The 17,527-nt window shown below is 40.7% G+C and overlaps 1 protein-coding gene across 4 annotated transcripts in view; it reads right to left on the minus strand.

Moving 5' to 3' along the window:
• The window catches only part of DIP2C (disco interacting protein 2 homolog C), a 311,051-nt gene that overhangs the window by 84,928 nt on the left and 208,596 nt on the right, over positions 1-17,527 (minus strand). For all 4 annotated transcript variants that reach the window (XM_039548197.1, XM_039548196.1, XM_039548195.1 and 1 more), the window contains 2 exons: positions 9,972-10,063; positions 6,001-6,111 (listed from right to left, as the gene is read on the minus strand). In XM_039548197.1, coding sequence (XP_039404131.1) covers positions 6,001-6,111; positions 9,972-10,063 — 203 coding nt within the window. The remainder of the gene's footprint in view (positions 1-6,000; positions 6,112-9,971; positions 10,064-17,527) is intronic.

Raw genomic sequence — 17,527 nt, forward strand, 5'->3', positions numbered from 1 at the left:
TCTTGTGGGGGTAGGAAAAAGCTCAGGAAGCCAGTGGAGACCAGGTGATACAACTCAACACAGCCCCAACTGCAGACAGGGGCTCACTGACTTGCCAGAGATGCTTATTGTCAAATCCTCTACAATTCACAGTTTGAAATGACACACAATGCAGGCAGAAGGCAAAACACAGAGCTGAGGTATTGTAGCATGAGGTCTGAGACCAATAGCTGACTTTGGAACTATCATTTTACATTTCTTGAAGGCACAGCACTTGCTGCGGTATGAAAAATGAGGTGTGCATAGCTTTAGACTATGTCTGCACACACCTAGAGAGATCAATCTTTCAGATGAAGTGAGCCAGAAATCCTCTCTGCTGTAGGCAGCCATTCAAAGTTCTCTAAAGACTTTTATTAAAGGTTCCCTAAAGGTTTTCACCAGTACCTGGAGGCAAATTGTCTTCTTCCTGCTGCAGAGAGTGATAATTCATTGTCTGGATAAAAAAATCCCACGTGTGGTTGCATTTCAGCATGCTGTTAATGTCATTTCTAGAATGCTTTGTGAGAGTATCTATGTGAAGGAAAACAATTATGATCCTGTCTCCGTGAGTGAGAGTGCATGTCCTTATCTAATAAGGAAGGAAGGAAGAGACAGCCTGTGCAAAGGTTGGTCTGATAAAGGTTACTTCTGTTCACTTGCAAATCCCAGACTGCTTTCAAAATGAGAATTATGTGGTGGAGCATCACAGACTGAACTAATCTTGTTTTCTGTTACAATGCTTATTTGAGCTCCAGTGCCCTCACCCTAACAAAAATTTGCTGGTAAAGAACAAATAGGGCAATGATCAGATGTAAAGGCCAAGCATCACCAGTTCTGAGCCAAAAGTTAAAAGGCATTGAGGAAACCCTCTTTTTTAAAAAACACAAAGACCTTAGTAAAAATTAAACACAGTGCAGACAAAAATCTTTATAACCAGCTTTAAGATGAAGAAATTAGTTGTCTCTTCAGACAACAGCTTTGGTATCTGCCTGCAATTTGCATGTGAAATCTGCAACTATGAGCATCTTAATCTCCAGAAATCTTAATAAAAGCAAGACAGTAGTTATTTTTGGCAGGGGACACTGCATGAAATATGGTATCCTCTATTGAAACGATCATTTCCTAAACTTGAAAATATAATAAGGAAACACAAACTTTAAAGGATGTGAGATTCACTGTGGCAAACTGAGCAAGGACTTCTTTGCTCCACTGCTGAAGCGTATGAAGAGGGATGGACAGGCACAAGGCTTACAGGGTCCAGCAGTGTGCACATGGGGCTCAGGTGCAGCTCAGGGAACTTAGATTCTTTGGAAGGACTGGAAGACTACGCCACTGAAAAGAATATATAAAACATTTTATACATATTTTAAATCCAGGGGAGAAAGAGATGCATTGTCAAAAGATGTTCAAAAGCATGTAGAGCTCCAGTGTTTCTGGCACACTACAGCCCTACAATGAGTAAAGCTGAGAGAAAGCAAAGCTCATTTTATCCCTGAAACACTAGGAAAGATGTCAAGGTGTATCTCCTTCAGACTAGAACTCTTCTTTTAAAGAAATATATGACTGGGACAATTTACTGTCTCGGAAGAGATCTACCTCCCTGGCTATGTCGAAGCTTTAATAACCTTTCCGGATTAAATAAAAAGAGCTTCTGAAAAACAGTTTTACCCTATATGAAGCATCCTTTAAAAAAACCCCTAAATGTCCTGGAATGGATATCTCCAGATTTCCTATGACAATACACAGGCACAATTCTTCCAATCATACAGTGAGAGCCAGCACCCAGAAGAGCAAAGAAATGCCTGCTGAAAGCACACACAGCATTAAATCTAACGGACTACAAAATAGCATTTTAAGTGAGAAACTAATTTTTACATGCTTTCATGTCACACACACTCTGCTACAAATTCTGCCTGTGATAAGGAGGCCATGAAGATCTGTGAGGGACAGCTTTCTTCCTATGTTCACAGCATGTGACTGAGCATAACTACGAATGTGCTTGGAGGACAAAAATGTTATTTTTAGATTAAAACTGAATAGCTCCCCTGACTGTGTCAGAGCAGAATAATAATATTTTTCATGGTGCCAATCAAATGGAAAAAAACATTGACCTAAAAAACATAAAGAAAAATAAATCAAAACCATATTTTAAAATTGTTTCATAAGGGACATAGTAAATCACTGTTTGAACTAGAACTTGACATGTTGAAACTCCCATCTCATCTACTTTGATGGCACATTCTATGACATACAGTTTGCAATTCACATCATATCACACATACAATGAAAGACTTTGTAATACTCCAGCTTCAGACAAGATTAACAAAAGTGGCAGTTCTGAAGGAAGAGATGTTGTATAGGACATATTATTTGCTAATGTTTGGGAAACATAAGCAAATTTGGAGAAAGGGACACTATTCTGAGAGAACAGAGCCTGTAAGACAAGGGATGAGGATTAGCTACAACAATTTTGGGGAGTGTTGATGATAAAGGCATTGCAATGGTATTAAATGCAGGGAAAGGAGGAGAAATAAAAATACTGCTTGTTCTATTGTTACAATGAGTGCAGAACCCCTGACTGGTGCTTTTTAGAATGAAAAGTTGGTTTGGGATTTCAGTTTTTAATTTTAGACCTGATGTCCCAAGTCTAAGGAGGCAAAACCATACTCCATGAACTCCCATTTCCAATTTTTCTTTGCCAAACACTAGGAAGCATTTGAGAATAAAATTGGAAAATGCTGCATGGTTGCTGGATGTTCAGACAATCCATCCCAGATGCCAGGTCAAACGTGCCCTGCAGTCCTGGGGATATTCCAGGTATTCTGTCAACACAAAGGTGGGATATAGAAGGAAAGAGCAAGGCAAGATGGACCTTCACCTAACAATGAACTGGGAAGAAAATCCTGTCAAAATCCTAAAAAAATAACAGTTATGCTACAAAGAAAAGGGAATGCAGACAAAATCTAAGTGCTGGTAAAGCAAAAGCCCTTACTTCCATATGGGTAGAGATGTCTGCAGAGTAATCTGTAAGCCAAAAGTCTACCTGGCTGCAAATATTACTGCCAGTTTTAAAATGCCAGGGACAAAATTCTGCACAGAGCTGTGAAAAACTCTTCTTTATGAAAATGTAGAACACTATTAAAGCTGCTAATACAAACTTTTAATATTAGAAATGGCTGCTAATATAACTACCTGAAATAGCTCATCCTGTATCAGTTTATTATTCTGTAAGCCTACAGTATAATACAATATAAAATGTAATAGAATTGCTGGTCTATTTGCCAGCTCACATCTCTGTCTTCCAGAAAGCAACCCAAAGGATGTCCACTGCCAGAATGTACTGAAGCATGCAGAAAACAGAACAAATAATGGGAAAGCATAACAGAACAGTCTAGGCCATTGTGTGACGACAGGAATGACATCTTCCCACGGATGCCAGAAGCAATCCACTGCCATTTGACCAGGCAGAGGTATTCCTTCTGGGACTACTCAGAACATGATTTTCATCTCATTGTTTCCACTCCAGTTGTCTTTCCATATAAACAAATGCAAAGATATTTGCAATAGTATATGCTGTGAGATTGCATAGTTTTATTTATAGAGTATAGATCATGTTGCTTTTTTAACTGACATCTCTGTTATTGTGTTATTAATTTGATATTTAAACTTTGTGGCAAAAGATAAACAGTCTGAGTCTGTATATATTCCTTTATATAAATATATATATATATACATGTGTAAGTGTATATTTATATATCCATATATAGACACATATTTTAAAAAAAACAAACACCCAAGAGGTTCAGCCAAATTAGGGTAAGTTATTCATTTGACACAGAGTATTTACTTGGACAGCTGGATTTTATAGTTTACTGGATGGATGTGGTATCAGATGTTCCAAAATAAATCAAATTTACGCCTATCTATGTGCTTTAAAATGTCATTAAACCACAGAAAATAGTAACAGGGAAAGACAGATTTTTTAACCCTCAAAACCATGTTGCTTTTTTTTCACGGAATGAAAGCAGATTTACCCATTTGAGCACTCTGCAAGATCTTAAAATGTACATATTTTGCCAGCCTTATTTTGTTGATGCATATAAAATCTCTGTTTTTTATCAAAATAATGCACCATGTTATGCAACTGCCTCAGACTACAGGTACTGCCCTCAGATGTGAAGGCACAATGAGAGCCCAGTGCAAATGAAATGTGTTTCTACTAAAATCATCCTCGTTCTACAGCCATGTCCACCTCTCAGTGCTCTCAAATACAACATTTTAGAAATGGAACAGCATAACCCTACTCCCCAAAGCAGGTATGGTGGTTGAGGTCCCATCCTCTCCCCTTGCATGGCCTTTCCAGCTCACCTGCATCTTTCCTCCAGTCTCAGACAGTTTAAGCTGGGGCACATCCTGTCTCCTCTTTCCCTTGGTCCTTCCTTCTGCTCAGTGGCCCTCAAATCTGCTCAGCTGGATCATGGCCTCTTGTTGTCTGATCCACTCCCTCCCTCCATCTCTCTCTCCTCCTTCCCCAGTTTATCAACCTGCCCCTTCCTGCGGCTCCCACCCCTTCTGTCCCTGCCACCTTCTGGTTTCACCATGGCAGGAGCCCACCACAGATGTTGGCTGGGACATGCATGACTGAAATCAAGAAATTTTGAGGTCAGCTCAGCTTCCCAGAGGTGAGGAAGGCTCAAGCAGGTTCATTCAGGAAGGAATCTCCAGTTATGTCGAGCTGTTAATTTGCTGTGTGAGATGTGCAAACTGCAAAGCCTTCGTGAGGGCTCACAATCTTGTTTTCAGGGCTTTCTTTTGAAAGGCAGGGTTCCTGTCCATGAAACAAAGATTTGAGCTTCTGCTCCAGGGTGCTCTAACACTGGAACGTTTCAAAGAAAAACCCTTGACACCTGAAACATTGAAAATGTTTGACCAAAGCAATACATTTGCTCAGCCCTTTCCTTGGAAACGTCTCATGGCTTCAGTCAACATTTTCCAAAACAATTTACTTTAAAAAAGAAAGCCCGTAAGGATTTAAAAACACTCTTTGTATGGCCAAGTCCAGACCAAATAATTAAAGCAAGGCATTATTAGTGCTAGCTAATAAAAAAGTGATCATACAAGGGGTACGTAGGAGCAGCCAAACATGGTAAATTAAGGGGATACAACAAAAAAACCCTTGTAATGAATAAATACATTTTGCTGTACTTACCGCCTTCAAGGCACACATCCTCAGAAAAAAATGCAAGTTCTGCAGAATCTATGTAAGTGACCCAGCTGTCATTCACCTCCACCACTGATCCTCCCCTCACTACCCCCAGACACTCCTTCCAGCTGGAACTGCTCTATCTGCCTCCTAACACTTCTCTGGGATACGTGGTAGAATCTTTGAACCAACACTGGATGTGAAAGGCTTTTGATTAGAAGTGGTCAGTTTTCTCTATGAATGTATGTTCTGTGGCGAGAATTCCTGAGCTGAATTTGTTCCAGTGCCACCCTTGGCAGAGGTGACCATGGTGACAGAAGCTTTGGAATACATATGCACATACAGACAGAGGAGAAGGCATTTCCATAAGTGCTTTGAAGTAGCACACACAGCATCAGTGGCATTATAACATAGCTTGGGTTGCAGGGACAGGTGGAAAATCAGCAGTTGTTGCCGATGATTCTTTGTCAGTGGCCAACACCAGAAGGCTTTAAAAGGCAACAAAGATAATCTATCTACGACTGGCAGAGCTGTCCTCTTGAAAAACTTTCCTCTCATTTTCCATGCAGACCTGCCTTTGCTGAAACTGCAAGCACGTCTTCAGATTTTCCATCACAAAAAAGAAGAAACTATATATAATTCACCACACAGAACTATCTTGGTATCCTCAGATTCAGAGCTAGCTAACCACAAAAATGTACTCAAAAGCTGTGTTCAGTTGTGATTTATTCTGATGTAAGTTCTAAAATGGAGCATAGAGAAGAAACTCAGTTCCCCACCTTTCTTGTAAGTGGCACTTCAATTGGGACGGGCACAACTTCCGCAAGCAGGCAGCCATAAAACGCCACCATGAAAGCAGCAGGATCATTGTTAGGAAACACGAGTGTTACCTGAAAGAGAGAGATGTGCATTAATAATGTTTCATCCTAGGTGTCAGATAATGATAATTGGAGTTTCCATGCTTCCTTTTGGATGGAGATGATACTGGAGCACTTCTAAGACAGCTATTCAAATGCCTAATGACAGAGAATGAGGAATCAGAAGGAATTTATTTTGATAAATATTCCTTTTATGAGTATTTTCACTTAGGATGTAGTTAAATATTTTCATGCTGCATTGTTTCCTACATTGACAACACCTTTCATCTGGTTCTGAATTAACTGATTGTTTTACCGGTGTTAAATAACCAAGCAAATGGAATTAAAAGAATTTCAGATTCTAATGTAGTAATTTGCTTGAGGTTACTAAAACTGAAGTGTACATGTGACCAAATCAGATTACCCAGACTTAAGATGCCATTATGTCAATCATTAACACAGTTTTGTTTCACTATACTTTGCCTCATGCAATAGTTTTGTTTTAGGACTATCCTGTTGTCCAAGTGTAAAGTTTCTGTGTGCTGTGTGCACACACAAAAACTGGTATCTAGAAGTAAACGTCACATCCAGAGCTGGCCCTATCACATGCCAGCCTAGGTGTGGATTTGTTGAACTTCACAGCTTCAGGGCTAGGGCGGGGGAATTATTTAGATAAAAGAATGCCAAAACCAATCACAGATCACCGGAATGCTCAGTAGGTGTTGAACTGTGCAGCTTAACTCCTGCAGGCCCCGTGGACAATGCCTGAGATCCTCCACAGACCAAGGGGAAGGAGACAGGAGGGCTCACAGCCTTGCTGAGGATCCAGCAGCTTCAGAGAGCCCAGAGCTCTCCTTGCAAGGGCAGGCAACAGTACTGCTCTCACTGGTGAATGACCTTAGTGGCTGGATCCTCTCTGCAATTTTGTTCCGGTTTAGTCAGATGGGCGTTCTCAGCTCATGTCCTAAACAGCTGTAACACAGGTGGTTACTCCTGCACAGTCAACTGCAGTGGCATGCAAAGGCATGGCAAATGATTTCAAACCTCATTCCTCTGGGCTCACACACAGGACAAGGCTGTACTATCACAGCACCTTGCAGCTTGCTAGAACTATTTGGTAGCTCTTGAGTTTTGACTGCTTCGACATGCACAGCAGTTTTGTTGAAGTAAAATCATGATGTATGCTCCAAGGTTCAGTTACTGGGAGTTTCCAGAATTTTCACATGGCTTCAAAGCCTTCCATACTATGTATGGATACCTTCCATATGTATGTACCTTCCATATGTATCCATGTATGGATAACCTTCCATACATCAACTTGATTTCTTCAAACTAGAAGAAATCTAACCAGCCTTGTCCAAGTGGGTCCAAAATATCTGGTTTTTAAGCTGAAGATTTAACTCATAATTCTTTAGAGTCAGAGCAAATACACCGCTACTTTATCTACACACTTGCACGTTAAAAAATCCAAGTGCTGGAGATGGCTGTGCAGAGCTTACTGTATGCAAATGGAAATAGAGGGATTTTGCCAGGTGAACAGAGGGGATGGTAGAGATTGCTGAGCCCAGCAAACATCTGAAATATCCCAAAATATACTTTGAGGGTTGTTGGGTTTTGCACTGGTCTCTGCTTACACAAAGGCAGTGAAGGTTTGGCTGGGAATCTTTGAAAAGGAGCTGACAGAGGTGAAAAAAAAAAAATCACTGAAGTCCAGTGGGAATGAGGCACTAACTTCCTCTCCAAAAAACATTAATCACTAACAGACTTTACCAAATAAATAAATAATGTGTGTAAAAGCAAAAAGGGATAAAGTTGAAGAAAAACAAATCATACAGTGTATATTAACAGAGAATCTGGTTAGCTAGTAGGTATTTCAGAGAGCAAGATTAATTTCCAGGCAGCTGTCTGGGGTGATGCAAGGTTAAATTTCTGAAGCTACTATAGAAGGCAAATGCAGTTTGCCACGTACAAGACCAGAAACACGGAAGGAGATGCAGGCACGTTCATTTATTTTATGGCTCAGACAAAAAACCTAAGAGGTGAGGTAATGGTAGTCATTAGGTAGTAATGGTAATGAAAAACAGAGATTGTATTGACAGAAGGTGTTTTCAAAGGAAAATATAAACTATTTTATATCTATCAAAATAAGGAAACAAATACATTCTCATTTGGAAAAGACCAAAGATATGTGCCTGTATTTCATTTAGTATTTAAAAACTACCTTTAAGTGTTGTCACACAAGACACATTATGTAGAATAAAGTCACCTTCAAAGAGGTCAGAAAGCTTTTATGTTATTACGACAGGGGTGTAACCGCCAGAATCACAGCCTGGAGCATCAGAAGTGCTGTAACACCTCATCTTCAATGTGAAGTTGCCTCAAATGATCACGTTCCTGTTACACAGGGATGCCAGGCAAGATGCTTTTACAACACAAAGCATATGCTTTCAGCACTCAGCTATAAACATTTGTTTCACTTTAATCTAGGTGGACTTATTTTAGAAGAGCTGCAATTTGTTCCTTACGTGTCCTGTGCTAGTTAAACTTCCAGCTTTAGCCTGAACTATCCACAAATCCTTTCTAAATGTTAGGAGATGCCAGTGACTACTGCAGAAAATGACTACAAAGATGGGCAGGCAGCACACAATAGATACACAGAAATGCACGTTGCCTGTATGTGAACTTTATTCCTTTGGAGCTTTCTGGGTGGACTGTTTTGATGTGTACACTTGAACAACTTGCTGCTTCTGCTGTTGCTTAGAGACACTCTTGTAAGTCAAGTAAAAGAGAGTCTTCAGATCCTAGTCCTAGCTGAACGCCATCGTAGGAAGCAATTTAGATTAAGGATCCAGAGATCCTTTAGTTAATTTCTTTATGATTTATTTCAAAAAGAAACACAGGAAGGACTGTCACTATTTTTTTTCCTCTTTTTTCCTTCTGGGAAGCATTACTGCATGCTCTCATTTTTGAAGCCCTAAGACGTGTAATGCAAGCAGACATGTTTCTCACATGTGGCACAAGAGGATCAAGTGAACCAACAGTTTGAGAATTGCTGTCAGACCCTGGAGGGGGGAAACTTAATCTCATGCTCAGAACACTAAGCACTAGGGCAGGACTAGAATTTGCATTTCTGACAAATTTTTTCTGGAATATCCATTCCACAGCTTAGATCCAAACTGGAATGGGACCTGTGGAATTTTCTATACACACTCTGGCAGAGAAAATGAGCAGCAGGCTCAGCCAGCCTTGGCAGACAAAGGGGTAGGTTTGTAAGCACATTGTTAGCAAAACCATAGGATGTTCTTGTCTTCATTTAACATTTTCAAGTGCTACCTCTGCAACTCTTGCTCTCTGTGGGCTTTATCCATTTACTTAGATGCAGCCTCTAGCAGTAGCTGCATCAGAGTCAGAACCAGGAATGGAAATATTCTCTGCTACCAGTCAGCGTCATTTATTTATTCAACTGGCTGCCAAAATGTGCTGACATTGCTTGTCTTTGTCCTCCACAATGCTCCTCTTGTTTCTACCATCTCAACAACTACTAAGTCATTAGTAAGTAAGTTTTTTATCCACATGACACCTCCAGGCTCCATGAGCAAGCTTTTACTAAACAGACTGTTGTTCAATGTCCAAAAATCACTTTCCATGGGAATGTTTATTGCTGATGTTGCCACAACTTCAAGTTACTATTCAGGGAGTACCAGCTCATGTTACTTATTATGCAGTCCAAAACATCTGTCTGAATGATCAGTCTTAGGCAGTAAACAGCAGATTTCAGCACCCCATCCCACACCCCATTATTTCACTGATTTCTTCTGAGCACCCCAAATACCTCATTCTCTCTTTGTCAGCATTGGATTTGAACTATTACAAAAAATCATTGAGATACTCACCCTGTCTCCAGGTCGTACCATTGGTTCTTGTTTTGTGCCTAATTTATGTAGTATATTGTAAGCAACCTTCATACTTCTGGTCCAAAGTTTGCCTATTAACACAAAATTTTTGAAATTAATATAAAAATTCTTATGCTTTACAAGATTATTAAAGAGAAAGAATACCTGAGAAGTGGAAAACACACAGCAGGAACATTTATATTAGTTTTCCAGCTAAATATGACACCACTACTGGGACTTGTGGAAATACTTAAATACTTATCAGAAGTTTTCTTTGAACTTCTTTTTTCAAGACAGCAGTACTTAAAAAAAAAAGAAAAGTGAGAATAGTTTTCCTTCTGGCAGAAGTTTCTTACTTTGGAGAAAATTGGATCTTGACTCTGAAATTAACTGTCAGAAGGGGCTGGTACATCATCAAGTCCAGACATCACCCTAACACCTCAGATGTAGCAAGCTGGACACGGCGCATTTCAGCACAGACTGACCTTGAGGTGATGTTCAGTTTCACCATGGCAATTCTCTCACCAAGGGAAAAGAAAAGGACTCCCAAGAAGCAGAGGCAAAGAGAAGAAAACCCCAACAAACAGAAAACACCCCACAGCTAAAGGGGCACACTGAAGCAGCAGGGACCCTCTGAACCTTAGCACATCCATATGGCTGTTTCACTTTTAATCCTGGGCCTTCTTCCATTTAACTTGGCTTTTCCTTCTCACCTGCTCCCATATCCTCCCTTCTCTGATTCATTTCACTTTCCCCAGGTATCCCCTCCTTACTGTCTCTCTTCTCCCTTGCTTCACCTTTCCAGCACCACTCTTAGCTAATCCTTATCAAGTCGTCACCCCAACATTCAATAACGAAAAATTCTCTCACCACGACCTCTTTTTTCACATTACAGGCCTTTCATTTATCCTTCAAGTGATTGGCATCTTTGCTCTTCCAGATGCCCTTTGTTTAGAGGCCTTGTTACTTCCATGTGAACAATACCAAGTTTAACAGCCCTTGTGCTTGGCTGGCCCCCAGGTACTGTCTTTAAGCACTATTCAGTCTGATAGTAATAAATCTTTAATTCATGCCCACCAATAACTGAAACGATAATAGGTTCTGACAACAGATTACCTATGGATTTCAGCAGTTCAGCCCCCCAAACATGCAGTATTGCTATTTATAACTAAGCCAAGCAGTTGCTATAATAAGTTCCTCCACATCCTGGTTAGAAAATGCAATACTACTGAATAATTTTTAAGTGCAAATCCAATGTAAATATAAAGTATGATGAGAAGGCCAGATTTTCTTTTTTTCTCACTTAAGGAAAATTGGAAGAGTCACTGCTGCTTGTTACAGAGAAAGTACTAAATGCAATATTTCTTATGAAAACAGTAATATTGTATCATCAAACTATGCTTTGCGAAGTTTTTAATTTATTAAAATTATGCCAGTATTTGCATGTTGAACTGTCTTGCTGCTCAGAAAGGAACACAATTCTGTTTCACTGGAAACTCAGCATAGATACAGGAGTATGTCTGCAGGATTAACTCTCACAGGACTATGACAGAACTACCTGCATTTGATGGAAAGAAAGTCTTCAAAAGCCTCCGTGCTGCTACAGTTAACGCTTGAACTTGACAAGTGAGGAGGATAAAAAAAAAAGGATGCCTTAAGAAAGCAAATACTCTTTCTCCTAAAGTTTTAAGCTTCAGTGGCAACAAACTTAAAAGAGCAATTAATAATGATACAGAATATTGGAGAATGGAAATCAAAAGCCTGGCAAAAGTTCTGAATTGCAAAAGAGAACCATCTTTACAAAAAACACTTTTAAGCTTGAAATGAACATTGAAGGAGCTGCTGTGAAAAGTTATGTCTGAGCTATAAAGATTAAATCTGTTACAAATCTTAAATTTACATTTGTGACACATTCACACTAATTTTTCATCTATCAAATGTGCCATCGAATATTTTCTTTAAAATCTAAGGGCTATAATATTACAGTATCTAGATGCATTCTTTCAGAGGTACCCAGGTATGCAGTACAATCATCTCCACCTAAGAGACCTGGATAAATGCTGAAATTAAGTTCTCTCAAAGACTAAGAAAACTTGAAGGAGTACTTTCTGGTAAAGCTTTAAATAAGTTTAAACATGTTTTGTCTTGATGCTCTTTTGTTGCCAAAATTTTATTTCATCTTCTAAGACACAGATAATGTAAGGCTCCCTTCCTAATTCTTCACCTTTCTGTTTGAATACACTTTGAACTGCACAAAAAATGGCCATATTTTCTAGTGGCTAGAAAAGACTCGAATTTTCTGTCACCACAGCCCTTTCCTTCTGTATTTACTGGTGTGATACCAACTTGTGTTAAGTATCTGAGGCATCATGTATCATGTGCCTCTGAGTGTGAAACTGTGGAAAACTGGAGTGAAGCAGCTTGCTTGCATTCAGCTGGGAAGGGGCTGGAACACAAAGACCTTATAAACTCTATAATGTCACTCCAACCCTTACAGGCTCTGCCTGCCCTCAGCTGCTGCCAACTCTGTTCCAGTGTGGGCTGTCACGGGCAGGCAGGGACCCCCAGGCACCCACATGAGCAAACAGAGCAGAGTCCACGCAGATCTTGAACTAAATTGTGTTCAACAGGAAGTCTGTAATTTCTCTAGCAGGGTATATAGCTGTGTTCCAAAAAAGTAAATTAAACAAGGGCCACAAAAGGAGCAGTAACGCAGAAGCTGGAGCTAGGAATGTATGGATGATCAGGGCCAGATCAGCGGCTGCTGGATGGGGCACGAACTTCTGACCAGATGTGGACTGAACCATGGGTTTGTTTTGTCACCTTGGCTGTTTGCCCTCTCCGACCCGACACCACTGAGAAACACAAAGGACTCAACGTCTGCAGGATAACAGCCCTGAGGAACGGAGGATGTTATAAAGAAGGAAATCTTTGAAGTGTTTCCTTCCTTGGTTCTGTCTAGGCTGCAAATCAGAGTAATTCTTCCTTTGCAAACTTGAGAGATTAGATGCTGCTGGGAAAAAAGCTGATTGCTAAAACCTCTCCCACAAATCCCGATGCTGCGACCTTGCCGTGACCTCCATGCAGTGCCACATCTGTGCTGTGGGAGTGGGAGGCCTGGCGAGGAGGCCAGCTGTGCTCCATCCAAGGCTTTGGCTCAGAGGCAGGGTTTAGGGCCCATCCTCATGTGGGTTAAATCACTTCGTTACATGGGCTCCAGAGGAAATCTGTTTGCGGCCACTGGGGATACATCCCATTGTCCTCATCCCGAGTTCAGTGAAGCACTAGCCCTCCTCAGATAAACACACTGCCATTAATCTTTTGAGCTGGCTTGAAGACAGGGGGCAGATGCAGGAAACTCAAGCAACAGCTTCATTTGGTAGTGAGTGGAGCAGCCCATATCCCAGCTCCGTGCCAGAGCTCCTCTTTCCCAGCCATGCTGCTGCTGCAGGGAGCTGCCCTCGGCCCTTTCTACAGCTGGCAGAGCATGGGTGCAGGAGCCTGGAGCTGAACTGCTGCTTCCCTGCTCTAAACACCAGACCCTGTGAGCCCTCCTGCTCCTGACATTCTTGCCCCCATCCCCACTGCAGCAGGGTCCTTGCAAACAACATTCCTACTCACCACACCAGGACAGGATTTGTGCCTGTCAGGCCCCAATCTCACTAGACAAACATTAACAGCTACTTTCTTGCATCTAAAAATGAAGGACTGTTATGCCATCTACAGAAGTGTTCAGTGGTGTTTAAGGGACAAGGGTTCCCTCTGGAAGAGGCCCTGGCTCTGCAGACCCAGTGCTGGGACTGCCAGTCACACACACATCTCATGGGTAACATAAGGCACTACATGTTTAAGAACACGAATCACTCCTCAGTTTTCAGGTCACAGAACTATTTCCCATACAAAGCAGACTGGTAGAGTTCCCCTAGCTGATTTTGGAAAACAAAACCCCAACAACAGGCAGTTGATGCATACTATGTCACTACTACAATTTATTAACCTTGTTTCTACCTCCCATTGAGCTAATTGCGGTGCTGCTTTCCAAAATCTTGTATAACTCCACAAGATGGTAAGAAACTGAGCTTTTCTCTCCATCTATCACTGCCTAACTTATAATTGCTTATTTACTGAAATATATCTTCTTCTAAAGATGATCACAGCTCCCTTAGCCACTTCTGTCACTTTGCCAGAGTGCTGCTGCCAGACTCTCATGCCCTAGCAGCATGCTCATGCAGGGAGGCCTTTCAGGTTCTTCACACACTTGCAAACTGAGCGGAGAGCTCCCACCGTCCAGTGAGTAACAGCAAGTAGCACTCTGCCTCTGAATCTGAGCCATATCTGGCAGACATCACATGTGCAGGAATGCTCGGCAGGACAGAATGGAAAATGGCATCTCGCCTTCTGGCAGCTGTGACAAACACTGTTAGCACCCACGTGGAGCTAGTCCCTTTTCTCTTGCCACTGGAGTTTTGATTTAGTTAAGCAGTAGCAACTCCACATCAACAATTATATATTTTGTATTCAGTCATCTTCTTTTTTTTAAGTCTACTCAGATGGCAATAAAATTTAGCAAGCAAAAGTAGTTAATACCCAGTCCCATCTGGTTAAGCAACACATTATGAAGGTAAAGAAAACCACAAGGTGTTAAAAACCACACCAAAAGGGATCTGTTAAGAAAAATTAGATGTTTTCCACATGACACTGAAGTAAGTCCCCTTCCTCTTCCTTTCCAAATCTGTAAAAGTACTAAATGTTTGTGTTGAATGTAAAGAAGGTTTTAATAGAAAAGCTGTATCAGGGAGAAAATACAGAGAGAAAACAAACCACAACGAAATTTCCTGATCATCTTCAGGACGCTTTTCAGAACCACACAGCACTAATTCAACAAAGCCAAACCAGTGGTTGCTTACCAATCTCCGTGCACAGCAACTGCGAGACTGCCAAAGTTTAACTGCAAATAATTTTGTCAAATATTCATTTTCTCAATACCACAGTATGACATTCTTTGTATTAAACAGAAACAAGAGCATTTATTAAATCTAGTGTAAATGGCAAACTTCCTAATGCTATGCAGGTAAAGGGGCTTTTTTTCTGCTTTGCAAAATAATAGTCGCAGCTTTACTACTCTGGTAATCCTTTCTTCGTGAGTTCTTTAGATCCAGCCTGAACAGCAAACGGAGTTGTTGCTCTTTGGGATAAAAAATCCAAAGAAAAAGAACAGAAATGTTCTGTTGCAGAGAATGAAGGACACCAGACATACTCAGAATAGAGGTAACCTTGCAATTACAGTCTTGATACTGCAGTCTGAACCATATAATCAGTAATTTTCAGTCTATTTATTAAAGAAACAAAGGTTTAAAATACCAAACAACCATAAGATTGATACCTGTCTGGGGATTTAAACCCATATGGACGACTATCCATACCTCTGTGAGTCTTGCATTATTTCCGAGGTAAGGGCAGTCTGGTTATGCAGCTGCTTGGTCAGAAGCATCTCGAATCTGTCTCTCTCCTGCTGATAATTGTGAAATTCCTGGCCTAGGAGATTCTCACAGAAAGGTATGGGAGGGTGTCCTAGGTTACAGTGTAAGATGTAACCAAAAATAGGTATTCTATTATCATCTTCACAAGCTGTTAGAGCAGGTGGGGTAGTGTTCGTTATCTCCTACCATGACTCATCCCTGATAACTCCCTCCGGGACTATCTCTCTTTGATGGGCCATCAAGGACCCACTGTACGGCTCATAGAATTACATCAGCCAGGGGAGAGGAGCCAAGGGGAGAGGACTCATAGAATTACATCAGCCAGGGGAGAGGAGCCAAGTATTCCCACCTGGAGATAATCTGGGGTTTGGAACAGCACGAGCAGGCTTACCTACTGGATTCCCAAAGAATAAGTGCTACTACTGGACCTTCAGGTGAAGACCAGATCCTTGTACAGGATCACTGCTCCAACAGAACCACTTCATCTGGACTGCTACCACCACCCTGACTAACAGGGTGTCAGGTTGTATCCTGACTCTGTCACTGTTCTTGTACTATTGCATTTATTTTAATTTTCCTATTAAATTATAGTTCTGACTTGCGATCTCCCACTAGTTTGTTTTCAAACTAGTACAGGGGTGCAGGTTGCACACTAGGTGCAGAACGGCTTGGGTTGGCTATTTCTGGCCTGTTGTTACCTTTCAGGCATGCCAGGATACCTCCAGTAGGAGCAACATCACCCCTGATGAGTCAGAATTACTTTGGCCCCAAAGTGTTTACAGTTGCTTTAGAGCTATTTTTAAAATCAGCAATTCATTTGAAAAAAATTGCCATTTTCCAAGCATTTCCTTCTCCACGGAATCCAAATGGAAAAAACAGTCTTCTGCCCAGAGAGTCACCTCTGCTCTTTTTTGAGAGCCTTGCTGTCTCTAGTGGGCCTCCGATGTCGGAAACACTACATCGGAGATACTGAAAGTATGTTTTAAAAAATCTGATTACAGAAAGTGTTAGATAAAGGAAATGAGATTCTTTGAATCAGACAAAGTTTACTGGTACTCATTTTGTTGTTTTTAATAATGGTTACAATAAGAAAGCTCAAAACTTGTTACTGATAAATTACTTTCAACCCTTTACTTTTTCCCCAGCTTTTCTGGTTCTCCTTAGAATAATCATTTTAAGTAAGAAAAGTAGCTCTGATACCATAAGAACTATATAGGATTTAATTGTCCTTTATTCAAGTTTCTTCTCTAAGAAACCACTAAGTGCTTCATTATTAATACTAAAACCAGATGCCTCACTACCCTGATTAACTTTGTCTGAGCCAGAAATTGTTTTCCTTTTCCTCAAAGCACACATTACATTTCTAGTCAGAGTTCAGACTCCCATAAAACCTGATAAAGACATATTTCCTTCCCATATCTCAGACATTTCAATTTATGCCTATTCAGTGATTTGATTTATAAAGGGATTGAGAATAACTTAACTAAGATGTTCTCCACTTAAACAAGTTCCCAGAGGAACAAAATATTTGAGAAATAAGTAATATTCATAGTGTTTCATTCACTAGAAAGAATTTAAGAATTTTGAGTACATTAAATAAAGATTACAACTGGGGCACTGACAAGAACAAGAACTGAGGCAAATCACTTCCAACACTTGCTTGAAAAAAAGGATCAAGTCTGCAAGTGCATTTATACATTTATTCTATCTAAAGTAATCTGAGACATGTGGACAAAACCAGTCCTGACATGCTACGAAGACAAGAAGCTCAAAAAACATGCTGAAAAAGACACAGGAGATACAAAGCATTGCAAATTTGATGAACTCCTGCAGAGAAATGGGAGAGCAGCAGTGATTTTAAGCAACAGCTGGAAGTGCAACTTCTTTAAACTAGTTCCCCTTCTGGCCGAGAAGCCCTTCATAATCTAGAGCTCTCACCACCCAAAGCCACACTAACACATATCCACATCAGCACCATTAGGGGGAGAAATTAATTCCAGTAAACCACACAAGGTGGTCCATGCAACACTCATCCACCCCTGTCTGCCACAGCAGATCATAGCTTGACCTCTGGTC

Source organism: Corvus cornix, chromosome 2, assembly GCF_000738735.6.
Source record: "Corvus cornix cornix isolate S_Up_H32 chromosome 2, ASM73873v5, whole genome shotgun sequence".
Taxonomy (NCBI): domain Eukaryota; kingdom Metazoa; phylum Chordata; class Aves; order Passeriformes; family Corvidae; genus Corvus; species Corvus cornix.